The sequence below is a fragment of the Alligator sinensis genome, unplaced genomic scaffold (genome assembly GCF_000455745.1).
Source record: "Alligator sinensis unplaced genomic scaffold, ASM45574v1 scaffold689_1, whole genome shotgun sequence".
Classification (NCBI taxonomy): domain Eukaryota; kingdom Metazoa; phylum Chordata; order Crocodylia; family Alligatoridae; genus Alligator; species Alligator sinensis.
Window position 1 is genome coordinate 63,602 of NW_005842816.1, and position 23,053 is coordinate 86,654.

Below are 23,053 nucleotides of genomic sequence, written 5' to 3' on the forward strand. Positions count from 1 at the left end.
CGCCCCGCCCCCGGGGCCCCGCCCCCCTCGCTCGGGCCCACGAGCAGGACCTCTGCCCCCAGCATCGCCCCACGCCGGCGGCTGCCCGGCAACCAGCGCCGCTGCCCAGGGCGGAGCGTGATTGGGGCGGAGCGGGTCACGTGCTTCAGGGCTCGCCCCGCCCCTTTGTTTGCTCTCCGCCTCCCCAGCCGCGGCTCTCCCGTGTGCGCTGCTTTTGCGTGGTGTGCGGTAATTACCGTATTCGCTCGCTCAGTTCAACCCTTGTGCGAGACTTTTTGAGGCAGCTCCGTGCTGCAGCAGTCACTCCCACTTCGGGGCCTTTTTAAAAAATTATTTTTTTTTACATTTTCTGTATTTCCGGGACTTCAGATGTTTCCAAAACCTTAGGCGGGCAACCTACAGCCCAGAGGCTTGCACCTTCGTATGAGTGCCGACCTCCAAATAAAGAAATGCTTCAGCTTTGACAACTCACTTCTCATTCACTGGCAAGTTACAGTGAGCAATATAAAGTAAATAAGAAGATGACTTATTTGCATACTTACTTGCATGTTCATTTGCTTATTTTTTCAGCGCACAATAGTTTTTCAGAAAATATGACAATTTGAAGTTTCCAAGACGATAATTTCATATTTAAGACGTGGCACCGCTGCTGAGGGCGGCTGTCGCGGTCGGAGCTCAGGGCAGGTCCGTGCACAAAGGTGCTCGCAGGCGGCTGTAGCTGAGCCCTCTCCTCCGGCCTGTGCGGGCCCCTCTGTGGCCAGCGGGCATCCTGCTCCAACCTCCGGTTGTTTTCTTTATCAAGTCCAGGAGCTGATTTCTTCTCAGTTAGGCAGCGCCTTCCTCCTTCTCCCTAGTTACGGTTAAAGCATCTACGAAGATGGAAGGAGGTGCGGGAAGCAGGGCCCCCGGGGCAGGGCACTAGCCGCAGCTGCAACCAGGAAACCGGGGGGAATCTTTTCCTCTGCTATCGGCGACTGACCACACTTAGCCTCAGCTCTCCAGTCCATAAAAGCCAGGCTAAGCAAGACTTTCCAGGTGATGAACACATCCTAATACTGGGATGCGCTCAGGTGTGACACTAATGAGAGACATTTAGATACTCGGGAGAGATGGTAAGAGCAGGAGCTGCACAAGGACTTTTGCCACTGTAGGCAAAAAAATTTTGCTGCCCATCCTAACGTACCTGGGGCCTGGGCAAGGCAGGCATCAGACAGAGCCCCAGAGCAGTGGCTTGGCAGTGCTGGAGCTGCCCTGCCCACTTCTGCCCATGCCCAGACACCCATGGGGCTTCCAGTGAGCATGTGCCAGGTGTGCGTGTGCCATTTTTGCTGCTCCAGGTGGCTAGCTGTCCTACCTGGCCAGTTATGCTGTCCCTGGATGAGAGATGCATTTCTCTGGGGTAGTTGTCTAAACATCAACTCCACAACCCGCTTGAGACACCAACGTGACTGCTGAAGAGGCAAGTTCTGAAAACTTAGTAAGGCTTTCTAGAAAGATCCGGAGACTTTTTAAAATCCTAGCATATAAATATGAACATCTGGCAGACAGATGTGCTGCTTCAGAGTTGTTTAGTGCCCAGGTACAACAGCAGTTTTAGACAAGCTTTCAAATGGGGCCTTTAGGCGCTACCATAATATAAATGTTTATTACTAGTACCCCTAATGAATGTGAACCAGAATTGCTTTGCTGCCACTGAGGGGGCAGAGTCTTTCTATCAGTCTGCAGACTTTTATTTGCTGTCTCACTCACTACATAAAGGTGGTTTAGGACTGTTTAGTGTTCCAGTGGCATGGTGACATTCTATGTTTAAAGCATCAGAAACAATCCATTGTTTCTATAATGATTTATGAAATAGGTAATGCAAGAAAGCCAGCTGTCTATTCTGTTGTAGCGGATTAGGATGCATTTTACTACTTTGGGAAACCTATTTATCAACCTGCACCAATTTTACAAATAAAAAGGTCTGCTTGTAATTAATTCATTCTGTTGTAAGACCGCTTTCCACATACCAGAGCTACTTTTTTTAGAGAAAAGATGGAAGGGGTGACCCAGAGAGAAAAAATGAGAACAACCTTGGGCTTATTTAAATGGCCATGTAACTATTGCCATGCCTAGCACCGCATAAAAAGAAACATGATATAATTGGTCCTGTTGTGAATGGTAGCACAGGGAAGTAAAAAAAAAGTTAACAGCAAAATTGTTTAAATCTTGTTTCTGCATCTAAACAAATAGCAAGGGTGGATTTTGAAAATCAAATAAGTTGCCCAATATGGTTTTGTATATGTAGAAGTTAGCTATGAGAGGGTAAGGGGGTCATATATGTTTAGGGTAGAATTCTTAAAAGCATATTTGCAAGAGGCAAGGATTTCTTAGGGTGATATCTTTTATTGGACAAACTGCAGTTGGAATAGAGTTAGACAAGCTTTCAAATGCAAGACATCCTTGCCTCTTGGATAATTCCTGTACCATTACAGTTACATCAGTCAGATACTACCTAAAAGCATAAATGTGATTTAGGAGTTCATGTGCTTAAACCCAGAATTGAAAGTGGGAGTTAGGTTTCCCTGTCACCTAGGGAACATTGCAAAGGTACCTTAGTCAAGTATTTTAGATGTTAATAACATGCATCAGTCAAGTATAAATAAATCAGATGAGTTACTGATGTAGTGTTCCCTGAAACTGCATACTGGTTGCTCAATAAAACCATTGTATTCCATTATTTAAAACTCGGCTAGCATACAATGGTGTGGTAATTCTAGCAGTAAACAAGCAAGGACTGTTTCCAGACTGGGAGTGGATGGCTCAAAGGATTTACAATGGGCTATATTTCTTTCCTGTATTAAGTGATTTGTTTTGAACAAGCCTGGTTTGGTCGTGAGCAGAAGTTATAATCAGATGTTTGATAGCTTACATTTGCTTCCTGGTGGGCTACATCAAAAAGGGGAAAAATTCCAGAACCACATTTGGCAACTTCAGTTTATGAATACGGTTTCAAGGAAACTGTAGCTTCTAGCTTCTTTGTCCTACTAGAAATCACCCTAAAACAGGGGTTGGCAACCCCTGGCATGCATGCCATTAGTGGCACATGGAGACAGTTTTCCTGGCACGCTGGGAGGCATGCAAATAAATTGTTTAATTTTTTTTTAAAGTTGCTGCTCTGGGCTCTCCTGTGCAGCCACAAGTCCTAGAGCCAAGACAACACAGGCAGGGAGGCTGACTGTGTTCACTGCCCCTCACTCCCAGGCTGCACCCTCTAGCCCGGCTGGCCCCTGGAGGAAGCTGTGGGTGGACAGGGCTGGGGCCGGGGCAGGCGCTGCGCAGGGTCGGTGCCCTGGGGGTTTCCAGTGGATGGCAGAGCCCTGGGACCAGGCAGGCAGACGCCCTGCCCTATCCTACCCGGGAAGCACTGGGGTGCTGAGTGCCGGGGCCAGGCAGTCAGGACCGGGTCTGGGCGGCGTGGGGGGAGTTGCCACGGGCGAGCCAGCCTGGTCGGGCCCTTAGGAAGCTGGGGGCTGGGCGGGGAGGTGGCCCCGGGGCTCTGCAGGCTCGAGCTGTGGTGGGTGGGCAGGCGGGGGTACCCAACAGCACTCGTGGTGGGGCCTGGCCTGGTCCGTGCAGCTCTGCAGGGATGGGCTGCAGCCACCCTGCGCATGTGGGGATGGTGCCTGGCTGGGGCAGGATGCCGGGCTCAGGGGGCTTCCCTCTCTGGAATCAGCCTTTCTGCACGCTGAGCACAGTGCAAGCAGGGCAGAGCTGTCCCCGGTGCAAGGGCATGGCTGCAGGAGCCTCCTGGAGCCTGGGAATAGCTACCATGACTGCTTCAACCAGCCCGGGTCCAGGCCTTGCTCACCTGCAGCTCCCGGGCCAGGGCTGGGGCAGACATTGGACAGAGCCGCTGCACCGCAGGCTCCCGGCAGTTTTGTTTTTGTGGTGTGTCGGCACTCTGGCACCTTACAAGGTAGACATTGTGTTTTTTTCGGCACTCTGGCCAAAGAACGTTGCCTACCCCTGCCCTAAAAGGTTATGTTGAGACGACATACTGGGATCAGCATGGAGAATCTTGCACTATGGCTGCCTAAATTACAGAGAGAGGATTTTGATCCCCACGTAGGTCAAAATAGGCCACTATGTTAAAAGCAGCACTGATACATAATGCTAGTTGTCTTCTGAAGATAGATTTCTCCCTTGTGTATCATCTGTCCCTTTGGAGAGTGATACAGGTCTTGAAGGAAAAAAATAATCAAAAGTATGTAAGCAAATGGAGAATGGGTTAAAATTCAATATGGTAAATAGTGTCAGATTAATTGGATGGCTTTCTTTGCTTAGATAACTGATTTCTTAGACAGAAGGAATGTCTTGAATCTCATCTTTCTGGGCTTCAGTAAAACATTTGATATGAAGCCACCTGGGAAACCACTTGTTAAACTGAAGGAGCTGGAGGAGAGGAATAATAAGGCGGGGAAAGCACTGACTAAAGGGAGATGGCAACAAGTAGCATTAAAATGAAAAGTACAGAGCAGAGATACTAGCTTGGTTCCTCTAGAATGGGTTTTGTGACTAATCTTGTTTAATATTGTCATTGATTACATTGACGCAGATATTACGAATGTGCTGATGAACTTTGGCAATGATACAAAGTTGGAAGGTATTGTGAATACAGAGGGTTAGGATACCATACACAAATAATGTTATGACCTTGAGGTAATAGAAATGGGATTATGAAACACAAGGCCATGCACCTTGAGACTACAAACAGGAAAATCCTTCTAGGAGTGTCTGAGAAGGCAGAGGATCTGGGCATACTAGTTGTCACAGGAGGGTTATGGATCCCCAGTGTGATGCATCCATAAAAGAGGCAAATGCAATCCTGAGAGCTATTTAATGATTGATTGCTACTAGAGAACGTATACAAAACACATGAGATCTCACCTACTGTATTAGGTACAATTCTGGTCAGCCCTGTTCAAGAAAAAAGACCTGAAAGTGGAATAGGTACAGAAAAGAACTATTTGGATGGTAGGGGAAGAAAGAGATGATATTGGGAGAGGAGACCAGAAGAGTATGACTTATTTAGACTGCTAAAAAAGGACTAAGTGGGGTGCAGGACTGTGGTCTATAACACAATAGGGGAATAAACATTTAAGAGGGAAAATGAACTATCGATCCAAGAGCAAACGGGCATAAACTTCCCATGAAAAGAAATTTAGGCTAGAGATTAGAAAAAGATACCTAACCATTAACGCAATTAGGTGCTGGAACACACCTCCATTTGGAATAGCAGAGACACAAAACCTAACTACAGCTAAATATGTTTGTGTGAGGGATTATATGTTGTATGGTACTTGAAATACAAGGGACCGAATGCAATGACCCAAGGGATCCCTTCTAGTTCTATATCCTAAATCAAAGTTAAAGATGAACTGTGTGTTTATATGTGCCCATACATATTAGACTCAGTAATTTTTTATTGTAAAATGTTTGCTGAGGTCAAATTCAATGGAGCAACAGTAGCACCTAGTGGCTAACTGTGCCAATCCATTCCCTTGTTTTCCTCCCTTCCTTAAAGGAGGCTGTGTTGCTCAGGACTTGGCATGATTGACAGTTTTGACTTGAGAGGCCAGCATTTACACTCTCCAGGGATTTGCCTCTTTCCTCCCCGCCCTCCCCCAATGTTCTGTTTTCTATTAAAAGTGGTAGGTGAAATATGAAACTTCATTTCCCCCCCGTCACCCGTTTCAGTTTGCTGGCTCATATGGGAAGTTCTTCAGTCCATCCTGATCTATAGGTGGGTGGGCTGTGCTCTGCGTGGCCCACTGCTTCCTGCTTAGAGAACTTAGATTTCTTTAAAATTAAAAAAAGCCCAAGGATTCCATAAAGGATCAAGCAGATCGGCTAGTAGAGGTTGGTGACCTTGGTGCGTTTGTTAATATGGTGTTAACCGGACCTGTGTTAAGGCAGAGCAATCTGATATGTTCCAAGAAGTAACATTTGCTATTTGCTATCTGCATGGTTAGTTACCATAGCCCTCTGCAGTATCTAATTCATTTGGGGAGAGAGTGAAGAAGGGATTCCCTTGGCAAGCTAGCGTTTGAGAGGAAAAACACCTTCAATTGTTTAGTGTGTTAGTAGAAGAACTCTTTGGAAAGAGTCCTCAACCTTTCCCCACTCATTGCTCTGTAGAAAATTCCAAGTTTTCAGGAAGGGAAAAATCAGAAACCAAAATATTTTCCCTAATACCTAGAAAATTCAATCATACTACCGTGTGCAATTTGTAGTTTGGGTGCCCTATGTTCTTGGGGGTCCTTGGCCAGGCTGTTTCTCCCAGGGTGCCTAACAGTCTCCTGTCTTTATGAGCTGTATGGCGTATCATGGCAGATGAAGTCTGATGGGGGAGCCTGACCCACAGAGGGGAACGAGGCCATGAAGTGTCATGGTGGAATTTCTAAAAAGCAAGCTTTCAGGTTTTCTTCAAATGTGGAAGTTTTCCATGGAGAGCAGATGTCTGTGAAAAAGGGAAAAATAATCAACATTCACAATGTTTTGCTGGAAAAAAATTATGACCAGCTGTAACTGGCTGCTCCTCATGTTCAGATTCTGTTGGCCTACATCTTCATGTCACAGTCATGTAAATCCAGAGGGACTTCACTGACACCCCAGTGGCTTCATTTGATCTGAGAGGTGATTCAGCCCTATTTAGAGCTTGGTTCTAAGAAATGCCATTAACTTTCTGGACAGTGCAGAGCACCCAGAGATGTGCGCAGCATCTGGAAGAATTGGGCAACATTTGTTCAGTGCAAATTGTCGCTTTAGAAGCAACACATATAGAAGATTCTGCATGTGTTAAGCAAAGCAAATTGGCACACGAACTGTAGGACCAAGCAAAGCTCAGTGATCCTGGTTCACGAGGGTTCATGCAATCTCCCCAATTAGGGCCGCATGGTTTTGCTTTAAGTTTTGGTTTGGAATCAAAAATCTCAAAGTGAAACTCATTTCAAACTGACAACTATGCAGCTTGCTTCCCTTGTTTGTCTGAAAGGGTCCACATTTATTAACCTTCATGATCCACTGTCAGATCTATTTAATCACTTAAGGCCAAATCCAGAATGACTCCGTAGAAGTCACGGGGAGAAAAAGTTCTGTTGACTTCTGTGGGACCAGTTTTTTGCTTATGAAACACATTGCTGTCAGGAAGGAGAGTTTATCTTGTTGACTGAAAGATTTTTCTCTCTCTACTTGGTTTTTTCTCAGTTGACTTCCGTGCTAAACACCCAAAGTGACACAAGCAAGACTTTCTAAATCTTGCATTCCTTCCAAGCAGCAAGCTTTCACAGAGGTTACTGGCCTACGTCACATTTTCTCTAGGGTATGCCATGATATTTTTAACTTAAATGCTAAACTAACTGCTGGTGGTACTTGATGGAAGACAACATACTTATAACATCAATGAGCATAGCTCCTCATTTCAAAATCCTCCTTTTATTCTCGCTTCTGTCATTATCAATGCTTCCACCAAGCTAACAGTGAGTAAAGCGTATTGTAAAGACAGGAAAAAAACAAGACAAAGCAGCATGGAAGGTGTAGATAAAAAAGAGAAGGATAAGAAGAAGGCAACAAATAAGAAAAGACAATGATATTGTTCAAAGGGAAGGAAAAGAATAAGTAAAGAAAGATAAGTAAAGCGGGGCATAAATGATGCTCAGAGGATCAGAATGACATAGGGGTTAAAGAAAAGAAGAAAAGGAAAAAGAAACACAAGAAAGGAAAAAGGGAAGAAACTTTTAGGTTATGTCAAGAATATGAAATAACTTAAATCAATTATTCATTCACAATATAAAATACAGACAGTTGTTCTGTGTGTATCTTCTTCTATAACAGGTGCTAATGTGTAGCTTTTCTCCATCTCGGAGGAGGGAGGGTATCACAGTTAAGGCACAGGACTGGAACAAGGGGTGAGAAAAAGCACAGCAACACCTGGTGGCAAAGGAAAGCAATTATGAGTCTTTGAGACGCTTGGTGTGTGGACAACACAATCGGGTGTGCTAAGCCAGGGCGCCAGGAAATAAAACCTCTCTGAGCAGAGTTAATGGAAAGTGCCAGGAAATCCTGATCGTTCAAACACAAATGCAGCTGCAGTGGCCGAAATGGGAGACCACGTGTGTGACAGCTGAAAATTATGTCTATGTGATAAAGGTGCTTGCTGAAGGCTCTGTGAAGATTTGACCAAGTGTTTTTCTGTCATTTGTTTAAATACTAAGCTATATGTTGTTGCTAAGAACCTAAGTAAAGTTTAAGATGTAGTAAGGCCTTGTATAAAGTAAAGCCTAGTAAATTTAGCAAAGCCTTGAAGTAGTAAGGCCCTGTGGCATAGTTAAAATTAACCTTATCAAAAGAATGCAAAGCTTGTACTGCTATTGGTCAGTCTAAAGACAGTTGAAGTAAAAAGAATCTGAGTGGCTGTAAGTTATCAGCACAGTTCAGAAGTTATAAATTGGCTGAAACATCTGGAAATCATTCAGAAGGAAGCTACAGCTCTGTGAAAGGGATGAATTAGCTGTTGACCTGGATCAGTGGGCCCGTGGATCTCGAGGAGCCCAAGGACCGAATACCAGGGTTCTTCCCAGTACCTCTCAGACAGCGCTGATCGGGGAAGCCTGACTTCGCTGAGCTTCGTGGAAAGAGAAACTTGTCGTACATCAGGCATCAGAGGAGACTGCTGATAAGTTGCCGACGCAAATTATTCTTGTCTGTCATTGTTTGTCTTGTTACTATGCGTAGTTGTATTTTTGTTAAGTCAATAAACCTTTCTTACCTTTCTACTCCCCAACCACACACAATCAATCCCAAACCCTCCGCTGGCGGCTGGGACAGCGTGTCGTCTGCAAATGCCTTAAAAGACACAGCAAAGAACTCATGCCTGTTGAAAGGAACTAGCATTGCTCAAACCCACTACTTAAACCCTCTCTGTTGTATGCTGCTTTACAGGATGGAAAGGCTTCTTGAATAACTTAGCCCTAGATCTTATCCAAATTATGACAACAGCTCCTCCCATGGCTGCTTTATAGGTTTCAAAGCTGCCTGGGATTTCCCTAGTCAGTATTCCCTGTCCTTCCCTGGAATGTCTTCTGAGCCAGGGGTTTGTGAACTCTTCCTCATTTCTTTCACAGGGGGAAACATCCCTTGGCCATAATTAGGCTTTATGCCAGCAGGGCCCATCTTCCCTGTATAAAGAAGCTGGTGCAATGGGCAAGGATTTTTCACTTCTAGGAACTCCAAGTTCTTTTTTTTCCTGTACTGTCCAAGGAATTCCCACGGTTCTACAAGTCATTTAGGAGAGAACTTCTCAAATTTGGATACTTACACGTAAGGCACATAAACAATTTATAGAATCCTAGAAAATTAAGCTTGGACGAGTCCTCAAGAGGTCATCTAGTCCAGCCTCCTGCTCAAAGCAGGACCATCCCCAACTAGATCATCCCAGCCAGGGCTTTGTCTACCCCGGTCTTATTATAAACCTGTAAGGATGGAGATTCCACAACCAGTCCGGGTAACCTGTTCCGGTGCTTTACTGCATTTCTGAAGAAAGTTTTTCCTGATATCTAACTTAAACTTCCCTTGCTGCAACTTGAGACCATTGCTCCTTGTTCTGTCACCTGCCACCACTGAGATCAGTCCAGCTCCATCCTCTATAGAATCCCCTCCAGGTAGTTGAAGGCTGCTATTAAATCCCCCTCAGTCTTCTATTCTCCAGACTAAATAAGCCCAGTTCCTTTAGCCTCTCCTTAGAAGTCATGTGCCCCAGCTCCCAAACCATTTTTGTTGTCCTCCACTGGATTCTCCCCAATTTGTCCACATCCTTTCTGTAATTGCGGGTTCAAAAGTGAGCACAGCACTCCAGATGTGGCCTCACCAGTGGTGAACAGAGGGGAAGAATCACTTCCTTCAATCTGCTGGCAACACTTCTACTAATGCAGCCCAGTATGCCGTTAGCTTCCTTGGGAACAAGGGCACACTGTAGGCTCATATTCAACCTATTGTACACTGTAACCCCCAGGTCTTGTTCCGCTGAGGTACTGCTTAGCCAGTTGGTCCCCAGCCTGTACCAGTGCATGGGATTGTCCCATCCTAAATGCAAGAGTTTGCACTTGTTCTTACTGAACCTCATGAGATTTCTTTTGGTCCAATCCTCCAATTTGTTGTGGTCTCTCTGCATCCTAGCCCTGCCCTGCAGCTTATCTAGTACTCCCCTTAGCTTGGTGTCATCTGCAGACTTGCTGAGAGTGCACTCTATGCCATCTTCCAGGTCACTGATGAAGATATTGAACAAAACCAGCCCCAGGACCAACCCCTAGGGCACTCTACTTGATACTGGCTGCCAACTAGACAGCCATTGATTGCTACCCAATGATCCAACCAGTTTTCTGTTCACTTTACAGTCCATTCATTCAACTCCTACTTCCTTAGCTGCTTGCAAAAATGTTGTGGGAGATCATATCAAAAGCCTTGCTAAAGTCAAGGTATATCACGTCTACTGCTCTCCCCACATCCATCGCCCAGGACCTCTCCTGATAGCCATGAGTTTTCAAAGATAATGGCCAGTGGTTCTGCAATCACATTGGCCAACTCCCTCGGCACCCTCGGGAGTATTGAGTCTGCCCCCATGAACTTGTACAAGTCCAGCTTTTCTAAAAACCTGTTCTTTCACTACTGTTGACTGCTCACCTCCTCCACACCTGTGCTGCCAGTTGCAGTAGTCTGGGAGTTGACCTTGTATGTGAAGACTGATGTAAAACCAGCATTAAGTAGTTCAGCCTTTTCCACATAATTTATCACTAGGTTGCCCCCCCCATTCAGCAAGGGACCCACACTTCCCTCAATCTTCCTCTTGTTGCTAGCATACTTGTAGAAACCCTTTGTGTTACCCTTCATGTCCTTTGCCAGTTGCAACTTCAATCGCGCTTTGACCTTCCTAATTTCATCCCTGCATGCCTAAGCAATACTTTTATATTCTTCCCTAGTCATTTGTCCAAGTTTCCACTTCTTGTAAACTTCCTTTTTGTGTGTTAGTTCACTGCAGAGTTCCCTGCTAAACCAAGCTGCTCTAGTCTTCCTGTGCATTGGGGTGGTTTGTTCCTCTGTCCTGAGTAAGGTTTCTTTAAAATGCAACCACCAGAGGAAGAGCTGGCAGTGGCAATGGTTCTAGCATTGTGACATCCTCCAGCCATTTCCCTGGGTCTCTTAATCTGCTGCCTTTCTCCTCCTGCTCCTCTTTCCAAGCAGACCTTCCCAAGAAAACTCCTCTGTAAGCTGGCCTGTTCACTGCCCCTTGGTCCCAGAAGGTTCCCTTCTCCCTGCTTCCTCTCACCAAACCTGCAGTGAAGGAAGATGAGAGAGAGTTTCCTGGCAAACTCCCTATCAGACTCTCCCTTGCTTGGGACTCGAGTTAAGCAAGGGACGGAAGTAAAGTATTGATCTATGTGCTGAGTTTTAGCTATTTACAAGAAATATATGTAGGTTAGCTGCTCTTAATTAAAGAAAGAGCTCACCTTAAAGGCTCTCCTTCAAAGCCAAAGGGGAGGGTGTCAAACTGACCTGCCAACTGACTTGCAAACTGCTCTGGTTACTTGGGAGACCCCTTTTATCCTCTGCTGGGCCTGGACTGGCTCTGCCATGGGCAACTGGTGCCTCCTGTGTCAGAGTGGACGCATGCCCCCCCAGTGGCCAGCCAGCGCCCAGGGGAGGAGGTCCTCCTGCAGTTCATCTCACCAACTGGGACGGGGGGGGGGTCCCCCATGGCCAATTGCGCCAACTGGGAAGCGCAAGCAGGGCACTTGGAAGTGCCAGCAGCACTCCTGGAAGTGCCAGCGGTGCTTCTCCCCAGCCGGCACTCACAGATGGGGCACTGGCGTTCCCACCTGCCTCTCCTGTCCATCGCCTAAGTGGGGAGTGCTGGCTGTGCACCCCTACGCATTGTCACTGGGCTCTGCCCCCTTGTTTGGGCTTTTGTCAGACACAGGCAGCAATCACTCAGCCAGTAGCACTCCTAGCTGCTCAGAGCACAGACACAAACACACAGCCCGCCATGCAAACACTCAGCAATCCAAACACACAGGCAGCCCTGGCTCGCTTACCTTCCTGGAGCAGGATCTGGTGTCTGGTGCCTGACTCCTTTTCCCCTTCCTCCTCTTGCTCCCAGTGAATTGTTTGCAAACCTTTTTTGGTTTGATTTAGGCCATTTGTGTAGGTGCCTAAATATGGATGGATATGAGTGCCAAATTTTAGTCTTCTCTTTGTCCAAAAATGTCTTTACCCTTTTTTACATTTTTTTCCTTTGAAAAGTGGAGATACTTGATACTTCCCCTGCCTGTGGGTTTTATTCATGTGTTAACTGATGGATTTCTTATCTGGAAAGTGCTACATAATATCTCACACATATACATATACCAGTGAGATTCACTGGTATAGGTGGTTCTAAGTGTAATGAAAGGATGCTATGCAGCAAAGGAATTTCTGCACATTCTGTGCATGATCTTTGCACTTCTGCTGGCAGGGGTGGTGATAAAAGCATGCATTTAAGCTCTGACTAATACAACTTTCTGAGGAATGCCCTGGTAATATGAAAAAAGAATCAGACTTGGTGCTATTAAAATGGAAAATGCATAGTTATTACAGATAGATGATTGCATATAATGAAGTGCTGTCTTATTCCAGTGTTCTTCAACAATTTGAAATCTCACCTCTTTCCTTCTGGGCTTGGCTAGTGCTGTTGCCTTGGGTTAGAATATTGCTATAATTTACTGTAATGCTGAGTTTTATTCATCTTAATTAGCAGTTAGTTAGACCCAGAGGTAGATGGATTAATACAATCATTTTCCCTTCCCCCCTATACATTTAGAAGTATAATCTGTTACTTGGAAGAGCATAAAAAATTGAGTTGGAAGCATTCCAAACACTTTACCATAAGCAAGCAAAAATATAATGGGTTCTTCAGTCATAACATTTTTCATTTGAACTGGACCTTTGTAGTCTTGACTCTTAAATTCACTGTTTTTACATCAAGGGGGTTTCCTGTTAGCTAAGCATATGTGGAAGCTCTTTTTTGGTCCAAATACATGTATGCATGTGTAACCCTTCTGTTGGGCACTGGTCAGCAGCAACAAGGGCCAGATTAAAATAATCAGAGTATCTAATGAGGTTCACTGCGGTTCAAACCCCTACCCAGAAATCTGGGATCACTGAATTTGTCTGGGGTGTCCCTCATAACAAAATCCCTTCCTCACAAGCAGTGTAAACACAAAGGACATATTTATTACAGAAAGCAAGGGCAAGGAAAAGAAAGAAAAACAACAAATGCAATTTAAGGGATGTATGTGGTAGTCGTGTTGGTCTAAGACAAAATGAAATACAAAAACCTAGAACTCTCTGGTTCCAAAACGATAACTTTTATTAGACCAACTGAGAAATTGCAAAAACATATCTTTTTTTGCAAGCTTTCAGGCTCATGCGCTCTTCATCAGGCTCAGGGAAAGTTCAAGATAGTAAAAAGTCTCCATATGTAGGAAATAAACCTCATTTTTGCACAGAGGAAGCAGAAGCTGGAAAACTGTCCCTCTGGGCCCATGAGAGTCTCTTTGTGAGTTTGCTCTGTGCTGTGTAGACAGAGCAGGATTTCCCCCCTGGTGGTGTCAGATGGCAGGCAGGGAGGTGTAGAAATCTTTCTTGTTGTTCAACAATGACGTTTATAATCTAAAATCGGCTAAAATTCGGCATCTTCCATGTTTCAGGGATGAATGTGGTAGCCGTGTTGGTCTGAGACAAAAAGAAATGCAAAAATCTAGAACTCTGGGTTCTAAAATGATACCTTTTATTAGACCAACTAAGGAATTGCAAAAAATATCTTTTTCTGCAAGCTTTCGGGCTCATGTGCCCTTCATCAGGCAATTTAAATACAATTTAAAACACTACCAAATACAAGGCATAATCTATAGGTTGTATCCACTTGGGGAGGCTGGGACTTGGGGCTCCCCAAAGGGTGGTTTTGGAGGCCTGCACCACTATACCTGCTCTTCAGCAATGAGTTGGAGAGAGAGGCCCACACCAGAGAGTCCTATGAACTGCTCCTCGGGTTCGCTGTGCTACGGGAAGCTCCTAGAGAGCCTTGGTCCTTCTGTGCAAGGGGCCCCTTGTTGCTCCTTGGGTGCCAATCTCCACTTCCACCTGGTAGCTTCAAGCTCTGCTGGGGCAGAAAACTGCAAAAGAACTTTTTGCACGGGCCTGGACTAGGCAACAAAAGATGACCAGGCCATTTTGCACCGAGGCCTGGACCAAACAACAAAACATGCCAGGCTCCTTACCCTGGCCCATGTGCCAGGTCTCACTCTAGCCCAAAACCACGCCAGCCAGGCTTTTAATCTTGGCCAGCAAAACTACCAGGCTCCAACCCTGGTCAGTGTGCTCCAGGAATTAACACCCCTCGTGGTGTTATCCCACTCAAAACCCAGGAAAAACCAAAGGAAACATACAGTGCAGCTCAGCTACACAGGTATGCTAAGGCAAAAGAAGTTGCAACAGCAGCAAAACATGCCAGGCCCTCATATGGCCCAAATGTGCTAGGTCTCACCCTGGCCCAACATGTGCCAGCAAAAATGTCAGGCTCCAACCCTGGTCAGTGTGCTCCAGGGATTAACATCCTCATGGTATTATCCTGCTTAAAGCCTTAAGTCTGGGCAAAATTTGCCAAGCTTTTAATCCTGTCCAAAACTGCCAGCAAACGTCCAGAGTCCAATCCTAGTCAGTGTGCGGCAGGGATTAATATCCCACAGTACTCTCCCACTCAAAATCCAGGAAAATCAAAGGGGAAAGAAGAGGGAGGGAATAGGGGGGTCTCAAACCCTGAGACCAACTTTCTCTCCCTGTACCTGAGGCTTTCCCTTTGCATAGTTTCAGCTTGGTTCTCCGGTAAAGAGGGGTGGGAGGGAGATCCCCCCCCACATAGGGAGCAGTTTCTCTGGCTCCCAATTTTTAGCTTTGTCACTCTCAGCAGCCCCAGGAGAAAGAGGCTAGAGTCTCCTGCTTAGGTGACTAACTCCATGCTCTTTTGTTCACAGTAAACAGCAGGGCCCTATCCCTAGACAAAAGACCCAACAAGGGCTTTTCCACCTACACCTAAAAGCAGTTTCTCCTCAGATTACCCAAGCAGGGGAGAGGAGACAAGGTATTCAAATACAGAAAACAGGATTAGAATACATGCTGTATGACTCAGACATAAAAACACTCTGAACATAATCATGGTTAAACTAATACAAACACCTAGCAACATGCAACTAGAATACCTTTGCAATACAAAATGGCTTGTACATTTTGTGTGGGTTACACATGTATGTACATGCACACACATATGTCAATATATGTGCATCTCTCTCTCTAGCTAATCAAGTCAAATGTAGATGTCAATCAATTGTCATTAACCACTTCAGGTTCCTATTTAATTACATTACATTTAAAGCTTATGGGTATAGTTGTACTTCTGTCCAAAAGGTAAGCAAGCTGTTATTGTCTTTATGCATATGTATCAGTCTTCTATAAGTTATTTAGGGTTATAGATCAACACAGATTTGAACTGGTGTAAACAATTTCTGGCATGTTTTACTCCCGTATGTGCATACAGCAGGCCCAGTAATCCTGTCCTCTGCTTTTCCCTCACATCCAGAGTATAATTGGTCTGATTCAAAACTTTCTTCTCTTGTTCTGGATTGCAATTAACCTGAATATTTCTCTCTGTTCTTTATGATTCTGTGATTCCTTTTCTGACATAAGAATGTGAATTTCTCCAACTCTTTAAAGTTATCTCTTTTTGCCTCCTTTCTCTTATTCTCTCCTGTTATCAGTCACATGTATCTTCATATGGTCTTCTTTTTTTCCTTCCTTTCTTTTATTGTCTTTCAGTTCTGCTTTTCCTGATCTTGAACTTAAGAACGAACTTTTCCTGCTCTAAAATTTTCTTTGTTCTGGTTTTCTCATGTACTTCTTTCCAACCACCTCTTGGCTCATTTACTCTGTAATATGCTCACTTCTACATAGGAGAGCTTTGCATTAGCAAAGGGGATGGACAGAAAAATTAGTAATAGATGATTAGAGGAAATAGTGGAAGGAAGAGAGGAAGGATCAAGGAGATATATTGCACCAAGTCTGGTAGGATTATAAAAACCAAGACAGCAGTTTTTAACTAGATCCTTAATGCAGTGACATGGTCTTTTATGGCTTGTTGAAACTCAAGAAACCTGCACTGGTTTAAGTGCCGCACTGCAATTCTTCTCCATTTGAGGGTGGGGGTGTTCACAGGTGTAGCAAATCCTATTATAGACTGAGCTTTGCCAGGTGATAAAAGGCATTGTGCATATGTCAGGATCATACAGAGAACTCAGGGGAGTTTGACTTTTGTAGCTACTTATGTGGTTCCCATTACTGTAACATCTGAGCAGCCAGAACACTTTAAAACAGTTACAGCACCCATGTGCAATGCTGTTATCCCCTTCCAGTGATGGGGAGCTCAGGGACTGAGCAACTTGCTCCAGTTCACATGGGAAGTTAACAGTAGAGCAGGGAACTGAACCAAAAGAAATGGAAAGCAAGCAGAAGAGTCACAAGTTCCTTGAGGAACAAATCCTAGATGCAGACAGTTCAGAAGGGTGCTTAGACTTTCTTTAAGTCCAAAAAAACCCCAGTACCTTGGGAATGGGGGTGAGTATTGGATGCTGACCAATTTGTTTGCTGTGCTGAGATCAGAGCAAGGATTCACTGAACTGTGAACAGTAATCATGGTGGCATGAACCCACATGTATATGGAACTTAAGAAATATCTGGCCTAGTTGTGTTACAATGAATCTTTAATGCCTCCAATGACTTCTCCTGTATTTGGCACCTCAACTGCCCTTTTATTGCTTCCATGAATAATCTGTGTAATGTTAAAGAAAGGGAGGTTTGCAAGATGGCAGGTGGGGAATGAGCCAGATAGTGATACTCCATATGATTGATAATTGTATGGGGGTTAGCAAAATACTTGCTTTGCAAGAGTAAATATAAAACTCATATAAAATAGATGAATAAGTCTGGAAAAAATATTTTTAAAACGCCCCCAAAGCTTTCAGCCTAATGCACAGCTATAGGTTGGGAGGGGTAGGGGGGGGGAGTGGAATCCAAACAGGGTGCTGGGTTTTATTACTGGAGGAAGAGAATATAAATTGAAGGATGTGGTATTGTTAATGTATATAAGACACTGATGAGCTGTCATCTAGTAGACTCTATAGAGTACTGATCACTGTACCTTAGAAGGATATAATTGTTCTTAAGGGGATCAAGTTGAAAGAACAGAAGAATCCCAGGCCTTTCACCTGGAAGGTATGAAGCATATTAAGAAGGTTTGGCATATTCTTGTTCGAATAGATATCTTGTTGCGGCTCAGCCAATGGGTTTAAAATAATGAGGTGGATAAATCATGTTGATACAGACAAAGTCCATGAAAACAAGAGGACTTAATTTGAAAATTAGAAGCATGGGAAAGGAGTGGGGGCAGGGAAGACAACTTTCTGGCTACACTGTTTCAAAATCCATATGGAATAAGTTATCAAAGGAGTCCTGCGAGTCCAGGGGCACAAATGTTTTCAGTCAGTGTGAGATTAAAATAGAATTGCACGGGGAAGAGGGATGTGATATTTGAATTGAGGCTGACTATGAGAGAGTTGTCAGGAACATCCGCAAATACCAACAGCAGCTGAGGGGGAGATGGAGCTGGGTACTCTGGGAAAGGAGAGACGGGATGCAGAAATGGAAGTGTCTGAAGCCTGGGTGATAATATGGAAGGGAAGCGGGTCAAGATGTACCAATGGGAAGTACCTGCTGATTTGTGGCTCCCATTGTGCAAGGAAATGACTGTCATGTCATAAGACCAACTGAAAGAACATGGGGGGGGGAAGGAGCCTGTGGGAGGAAGACTTTGGAGCTGGAGTCCTTGAGGGAGAGATGCCTGGTCCTCATATTTCTGTCATTCACATTCTTCCAAAAATGAACTTCTGTATGGTTCACAAGGACAAAACCTTGATGGTAGAAACTAAACTATGATTTGCAAGAAAGACCAAGGGAGTTAGGTACCTAGGCATCCTTGTATTTTGGCTGCCCAATTCTCTTTGGCCCATTTAAAAACCCCACACAAATACATAATTTATGACAGTTTTTTCCTTTAAATCTGTAGGAATTTTTGTCTTATTTGGATATCTTCTAGAGTGTCCATGTTTTAGAGAGTTCACAAGCTTGCAGGTTCTGCCCTGCACAGAACTGAGCATGCTGTCAGGCCTTAACATATGATAAGATATATGATGAGATATTGATGACAAGCTTATGGTTTTGAGAGAATCCTGTATCTGAAGTATGTAAGGCACAAAATCAAGAGCCAAATCTAGTGATGCTTCAGAAGTTAGGTTATTTCTAATCACTGTACTGAGGGATATTCCATTAGCAAAATTATATAATTGATTATTTTCCTGATGCAAAACTTTTTAAAGAGGTCACATAATTTCACTGCACTCAGCTATTTTCCCAATAATCCCATTGATCTCTCTAGTCAACTAGTTTACCCTTCGCTGAATTATTCTTGAGACTGAGTATTTTTTTTATTTTTTTTTGTAGAATTTTATCTTCACTGGCCTCATACAACCCTCAGAGATCAATGAGTTTTGCCTAAGTAGTGACTCCAGGATCAGGCCCAGAATACGCTATCTAGTAACATTACTAAATATGCTGTAATATCCCACATACATAATTTTGCAAATACATTTATCATAGTGAACTTTCTAAGCTCTTAATGCTACCAACCTCTTATCTATTTTAACTCTCAAAGGTTACTTGAGCAGATCTATTTGGTCATTTTAATGATGGAGTAATCTGCATTCTGGATCCTAGAAAGGATTTATCCCAAGTTTTAGATCAGCTTCTTATCTGTGGCTCCATTCTAACTTCAAAAGGGCACTTCATAATTTACATGTCCATAAGTTTTTATCAAGTGGAACAAAGCTGGTTGTGTCTTGCTCTTTCTAGCATCTACATGAAAAAACTCACTGACATAATCCAAGAGGCAGCCTCATAAAGCTTATTCACAGTGCTTTTCATATTGTCTAACCAAATTCTGACTTTATTCACAGAGCAGTGACTTTTACAGTCCTGGAAATTATACAGAAGACTTGAGTGTTGTCCTTGAAATTCTGGTGCCATATTTTGCTCTCATGTATAGCAGTGCAACTGAGGATTAACCCCATTGAAGTCAACCAGCAAAGTGGGGCAAAAATTCAGAATCTGTTCCCATCCCTTATTTTCTTACAACTCTTCTCTCACCCTTCTGTTTACTTTTCCAGCTGGCCTTCCCAATTCTTCATCTTGAACTGAGCAAGCAAAATAGTTCCAAATAATGTATTTAGCCCCAGTTGCCAGGGCAACTATTTAATCAATATGTTTATCATCATTCTTAAAATGTATAGCTTTATCTTTTGTAATTGAGTGTGTCTGCTTTTTTAAGAACTAGACCGTTCAGTTTTCAGGGCTACTCTTCTCAATGTTAGTCTCCCTGATAAATTGAATGAATTATATTTTTGTTGGCTGTCTTTACTGCCTCCATCACTGTGTTTCCAATTTATCAACATAGTTTTGAGAAATTGTTGGGATATGTTGCAGTTGTAAGCACCATGGGGAGAAAAAATATTCATTTATTTCTGCTATTGTGTTTGATTATATTATGCATATCCAGAGGACTAAACATGAAATATATTTAATTCTCTACTTATACTAGACAATATCATTCTTTCTCCTTTCTTTCCAAGAAACATCTTAAAAGATAATTCTTTAGTCTCATCTTAGCTCAACCACAAAGCAAGGGGAGCAAACATGATGTAGAGGTTACAGCAAGGGTAATGGGAGCCAGGAGAGCCAAATTCTATTCCTGGCTCTGCCTCCAACCCTCCGTGACCTTGAGCAAAGTCACTCCACTGTTGGGCTTCAGTCATCAGGTTTTTAAATCTGTAAAATGGCAATACTACTAGGCTAGCTTACTGCTAAGGTTTGTTGTACTAAATTAGTGCCTCTAACATGCCTCTCACAATATTTATCATGGTGCAGCTAACAGTGGAGATGCCCCAAGCTCTAGGATTCAGGTCTGTTTGTAACATATTCATTAACAATCAGTGAAATGTCAGTGTAGCATCAGGTAGCAAACCCTGCAGATGACAAAACATTTCTGTGAGGACCTTCAGAAGGACCTAGTGGATCTGAGAGAATGGGAAGCATGAGGCCAGATGAAACTCAATGCAGGGATGATGTGACCTGTTCATGCATGGAGCCTGGCAACTACATTTGGGACTAGTAGAATAATGTCAGCCGCTCACTGAGCCTGGGCAAATGTTTTTGTTGTCACAGGCTACAGGGCTCTTTAAAGGGAGCTAGGTTCAGTCTCCCCTGTGATGGAGTAGCTCCCCCCTCCCCCAACACACAGTTGGTAATTAGGTGCTGGGTCCGTTTTCTGATCTGGCTGGGAGGGAGTTGGATAGGCCTAGAGCAGTGGTTCCCAACCTTTTTAGACCACAGACCAGCAAACTGCAGACCGGAAATGGCCGCAGAGCAGCAAACTGTGGACCAGCATACTGTATGCTGGCCACTTCTGGACTTCCGGTCTGGCAGCCAACCTACCCTTAGACCAGCAGCCAAGCCTTTGTGGCCCGTGGGTTGGGGACCTCTGGCTTAGAGGGTTTCTGTGGATGTGTGGTTCAAGGGACAGAGTCTTCTGAGTGAGCTGAAGGGACAAGACTGAAATTTTGATGCATGAAGTAGATTAGAAATGAGGACCCCAATGGACATGCCTACTAAGCGAGTATGGCCTGTCAGCAGCCTGTGAGGGGGGCAGAGTGGTAAAAGACCTCTTTGTTTCTAGGTCTCCTTTGGGGCTATACTAACATCTGTTCTCTGTGTCTGGTCTGGGGGTGTGGAGCGATACAGTTATCTGACAGTGTGCCCAAGGGGTGGAAGGCTAGACATGGAGAGTGCTGGGTGCTGCCTCACAAAGGCATGCCTGGAGTACAATGGTTGTAAAAAGCTGAGGACTAGAACAGACTGATCCTCTGTGAGACCAGAACCGACTGGGGTCTCAAGCCACACTAGGAATAGGAAGGAGCACCCAGCAGCAGAGAGAAGCTGGCTAGAAACCCTGTTACCGCAGTGGTTAAAATTCCTGGGAGAGCTTCCAGGAGCAAAGAGCTTTTGCTCTTGTTCTGCTGCTCTTCTGCCAGGTGGCTCCCCCAGGGAGGTGGGACTTGGATGGGACTGAAGGTGAAGCCACCGCAGCGCTGGGCCCTGCTGGAGCCAGCTGCTGACAGAAACCCAGAGAGAAACTGAGTCAGGGTGAGCAGCATCTGATTGACTACAAGGGGAGTATTGCCAAGACCAACCTGGCCACAAAGGTGTATAAATAAAGAAGTAGAAAGAACTAAGGTCATTCGCTTACATAAAAGTAAACTGAATCCTGTTGGGAGTGGATTTGGGAGGGCCACAACTGAAGTTTACAGCTGGTACAAGTGGGAGACCTGAGCCTTATTGAGGACTGTCAATTCGGTGGTGTCTGCCATAAATTGTGACTTTTTTTGGTTTTTTTCATTTTATTTTTAATGGCTATTAGTTTGCTTCTGGTTGCCTACGCACTCTTGAACACACTTCTGCTATCAAAATTTAAAGTCCTAAACTATGTTGGAGACTGGCTTCTTCATGGAGTCGGCTCCGACAGCCATTAGTACTGGGGGGTGGATCTGATGGGATCCAAATAACAGTCGCATCCGCGTATCTGTCACTTATCACAGCGATCCACTCAGGTGACTAGGTCACTGGGCTGTGTAACTGGATAATGCTCTCTCTTAGAGTCAGAGCAGGGGTGGGCAAAATGTGGCCCACGGGCCAGATGCAGCCTGCCAGGCCGCTCTATCTGGCCTGCGGGGCCCCTAAAAATTTAGAAAATTAATATTTATCTTCCCCTGGATGCTTGTAATGCAGCCCTCGATGGCTTGCCAAAATTCAGTAAGTGGCCCTCTACCAGAAATAATTGCCTGCCCCTGAGTTAGAGCAAGATTCAAACACTTAGTTTTCCTAAGCAACGGGTTCGTCCTGTTTCCCAAGCTGTCTTTGAGCCCTTTACCCTATTTAGTTTTCTGAATTGCAAGGTTTCACGTGATAAGTTTAGTAGCAGCTATTAACCAGATATTGATCCTGGTCATCAGTGAAACTTATGATCTGAATAAATACTAACCAAACAAATGCCAAGTAAGAGATGCTTGAGATCAGAAGGAACCATTATAATTTAATTTCATCCTATGTATTGGATGTCACCCCGTGATTCCCTGCAGCAAACCCCTAACTTGGATGCGAGCATCTCTTTTTGTTTTCCAACGCTGATCTTGCTTTTAGGGTTTCGGTACCTCAAGCTGCTTCAGTGACTTCATGATGAGATGCCTTATTTTTGCAGTCTGATTTTTTTTTTTTTTTTGGTCTAGCATCCATCTCCAGTCATTGGAAAGTTTCTTCAAGCACAATGAATCTTCATGAGAGAAGCAAGCAACACAGCAGTACAGGGTAATACGCTTTGTAGAGCAACACAGCAGCGTTAGGCATAGCCTAAAAGCAGGGGACCATGGCAAGCGAGGCCGGCGGGCTTGTCCTGGGCTGGTCTGACAGCGGGGAGTACCGGATGCTTCACACTAGGCACTGTCGTGGCCAGGTCTGGGCAAATTTGTCCAGAGAAGACGCTTCCTCCTAATCCGGCTGAGGTCCGGGGGGACTGATGCTCTCAAACGGGAGGGTCTGTCTCTGCTGGGTGAGGTGGTGCAGGTTTCTGCTTGCATCGCTGCAGCCCGGTGCACACACCGGCCTCGGGACGGCGTCCTCCTCCTCGGCACCCCCAGCAGCGGACGGCCGGGCGATGCAGCTCGCCGGGACCCGAGGGGAGCAGCACCTTCCCGGCCGGGGGCAGGTCCGC

General features: G+C 44.7%; 2 protein-coding genes across 3 annotated transcripts in view; one reads left to right on the forward strand and one right to left on the reverse strand.

Moving 5' to 3' along the window:
- The window catches only part of LOC102385871 (intraflagellar transport protein 22 homolog), a 6,668-nt gene extending 6,567 nt beyond the window's left edge, over positions 1–101 (reverse strand). Inside the window, exon 1 of one of the 2 annotated variants that reach the window (XM_025191428.1) lies at positions 27–101. Coding sequence is in view for 1 of the 2 variants with exons in the window: in XM_025191426.1 (XP_025047211.1) it covers positions 27–65 (39 nt within the window). In the remaining variant the exon portion in view is untranslated. The remainder of the gene's footprint in view (positions 1–26) is intronic. The other variant, XM_025191426.1, reaches the window with a different exon arrangement.
- COL26A1 (collagen type XXVI alpha 1 chain) overlaps positions 1–23,053 on the forward strand; it is a 342,088-nt gene that overhangs the window by 9,729 nt on the left and 309,306 nt on the right. The window lies entirely within an intron of this gene.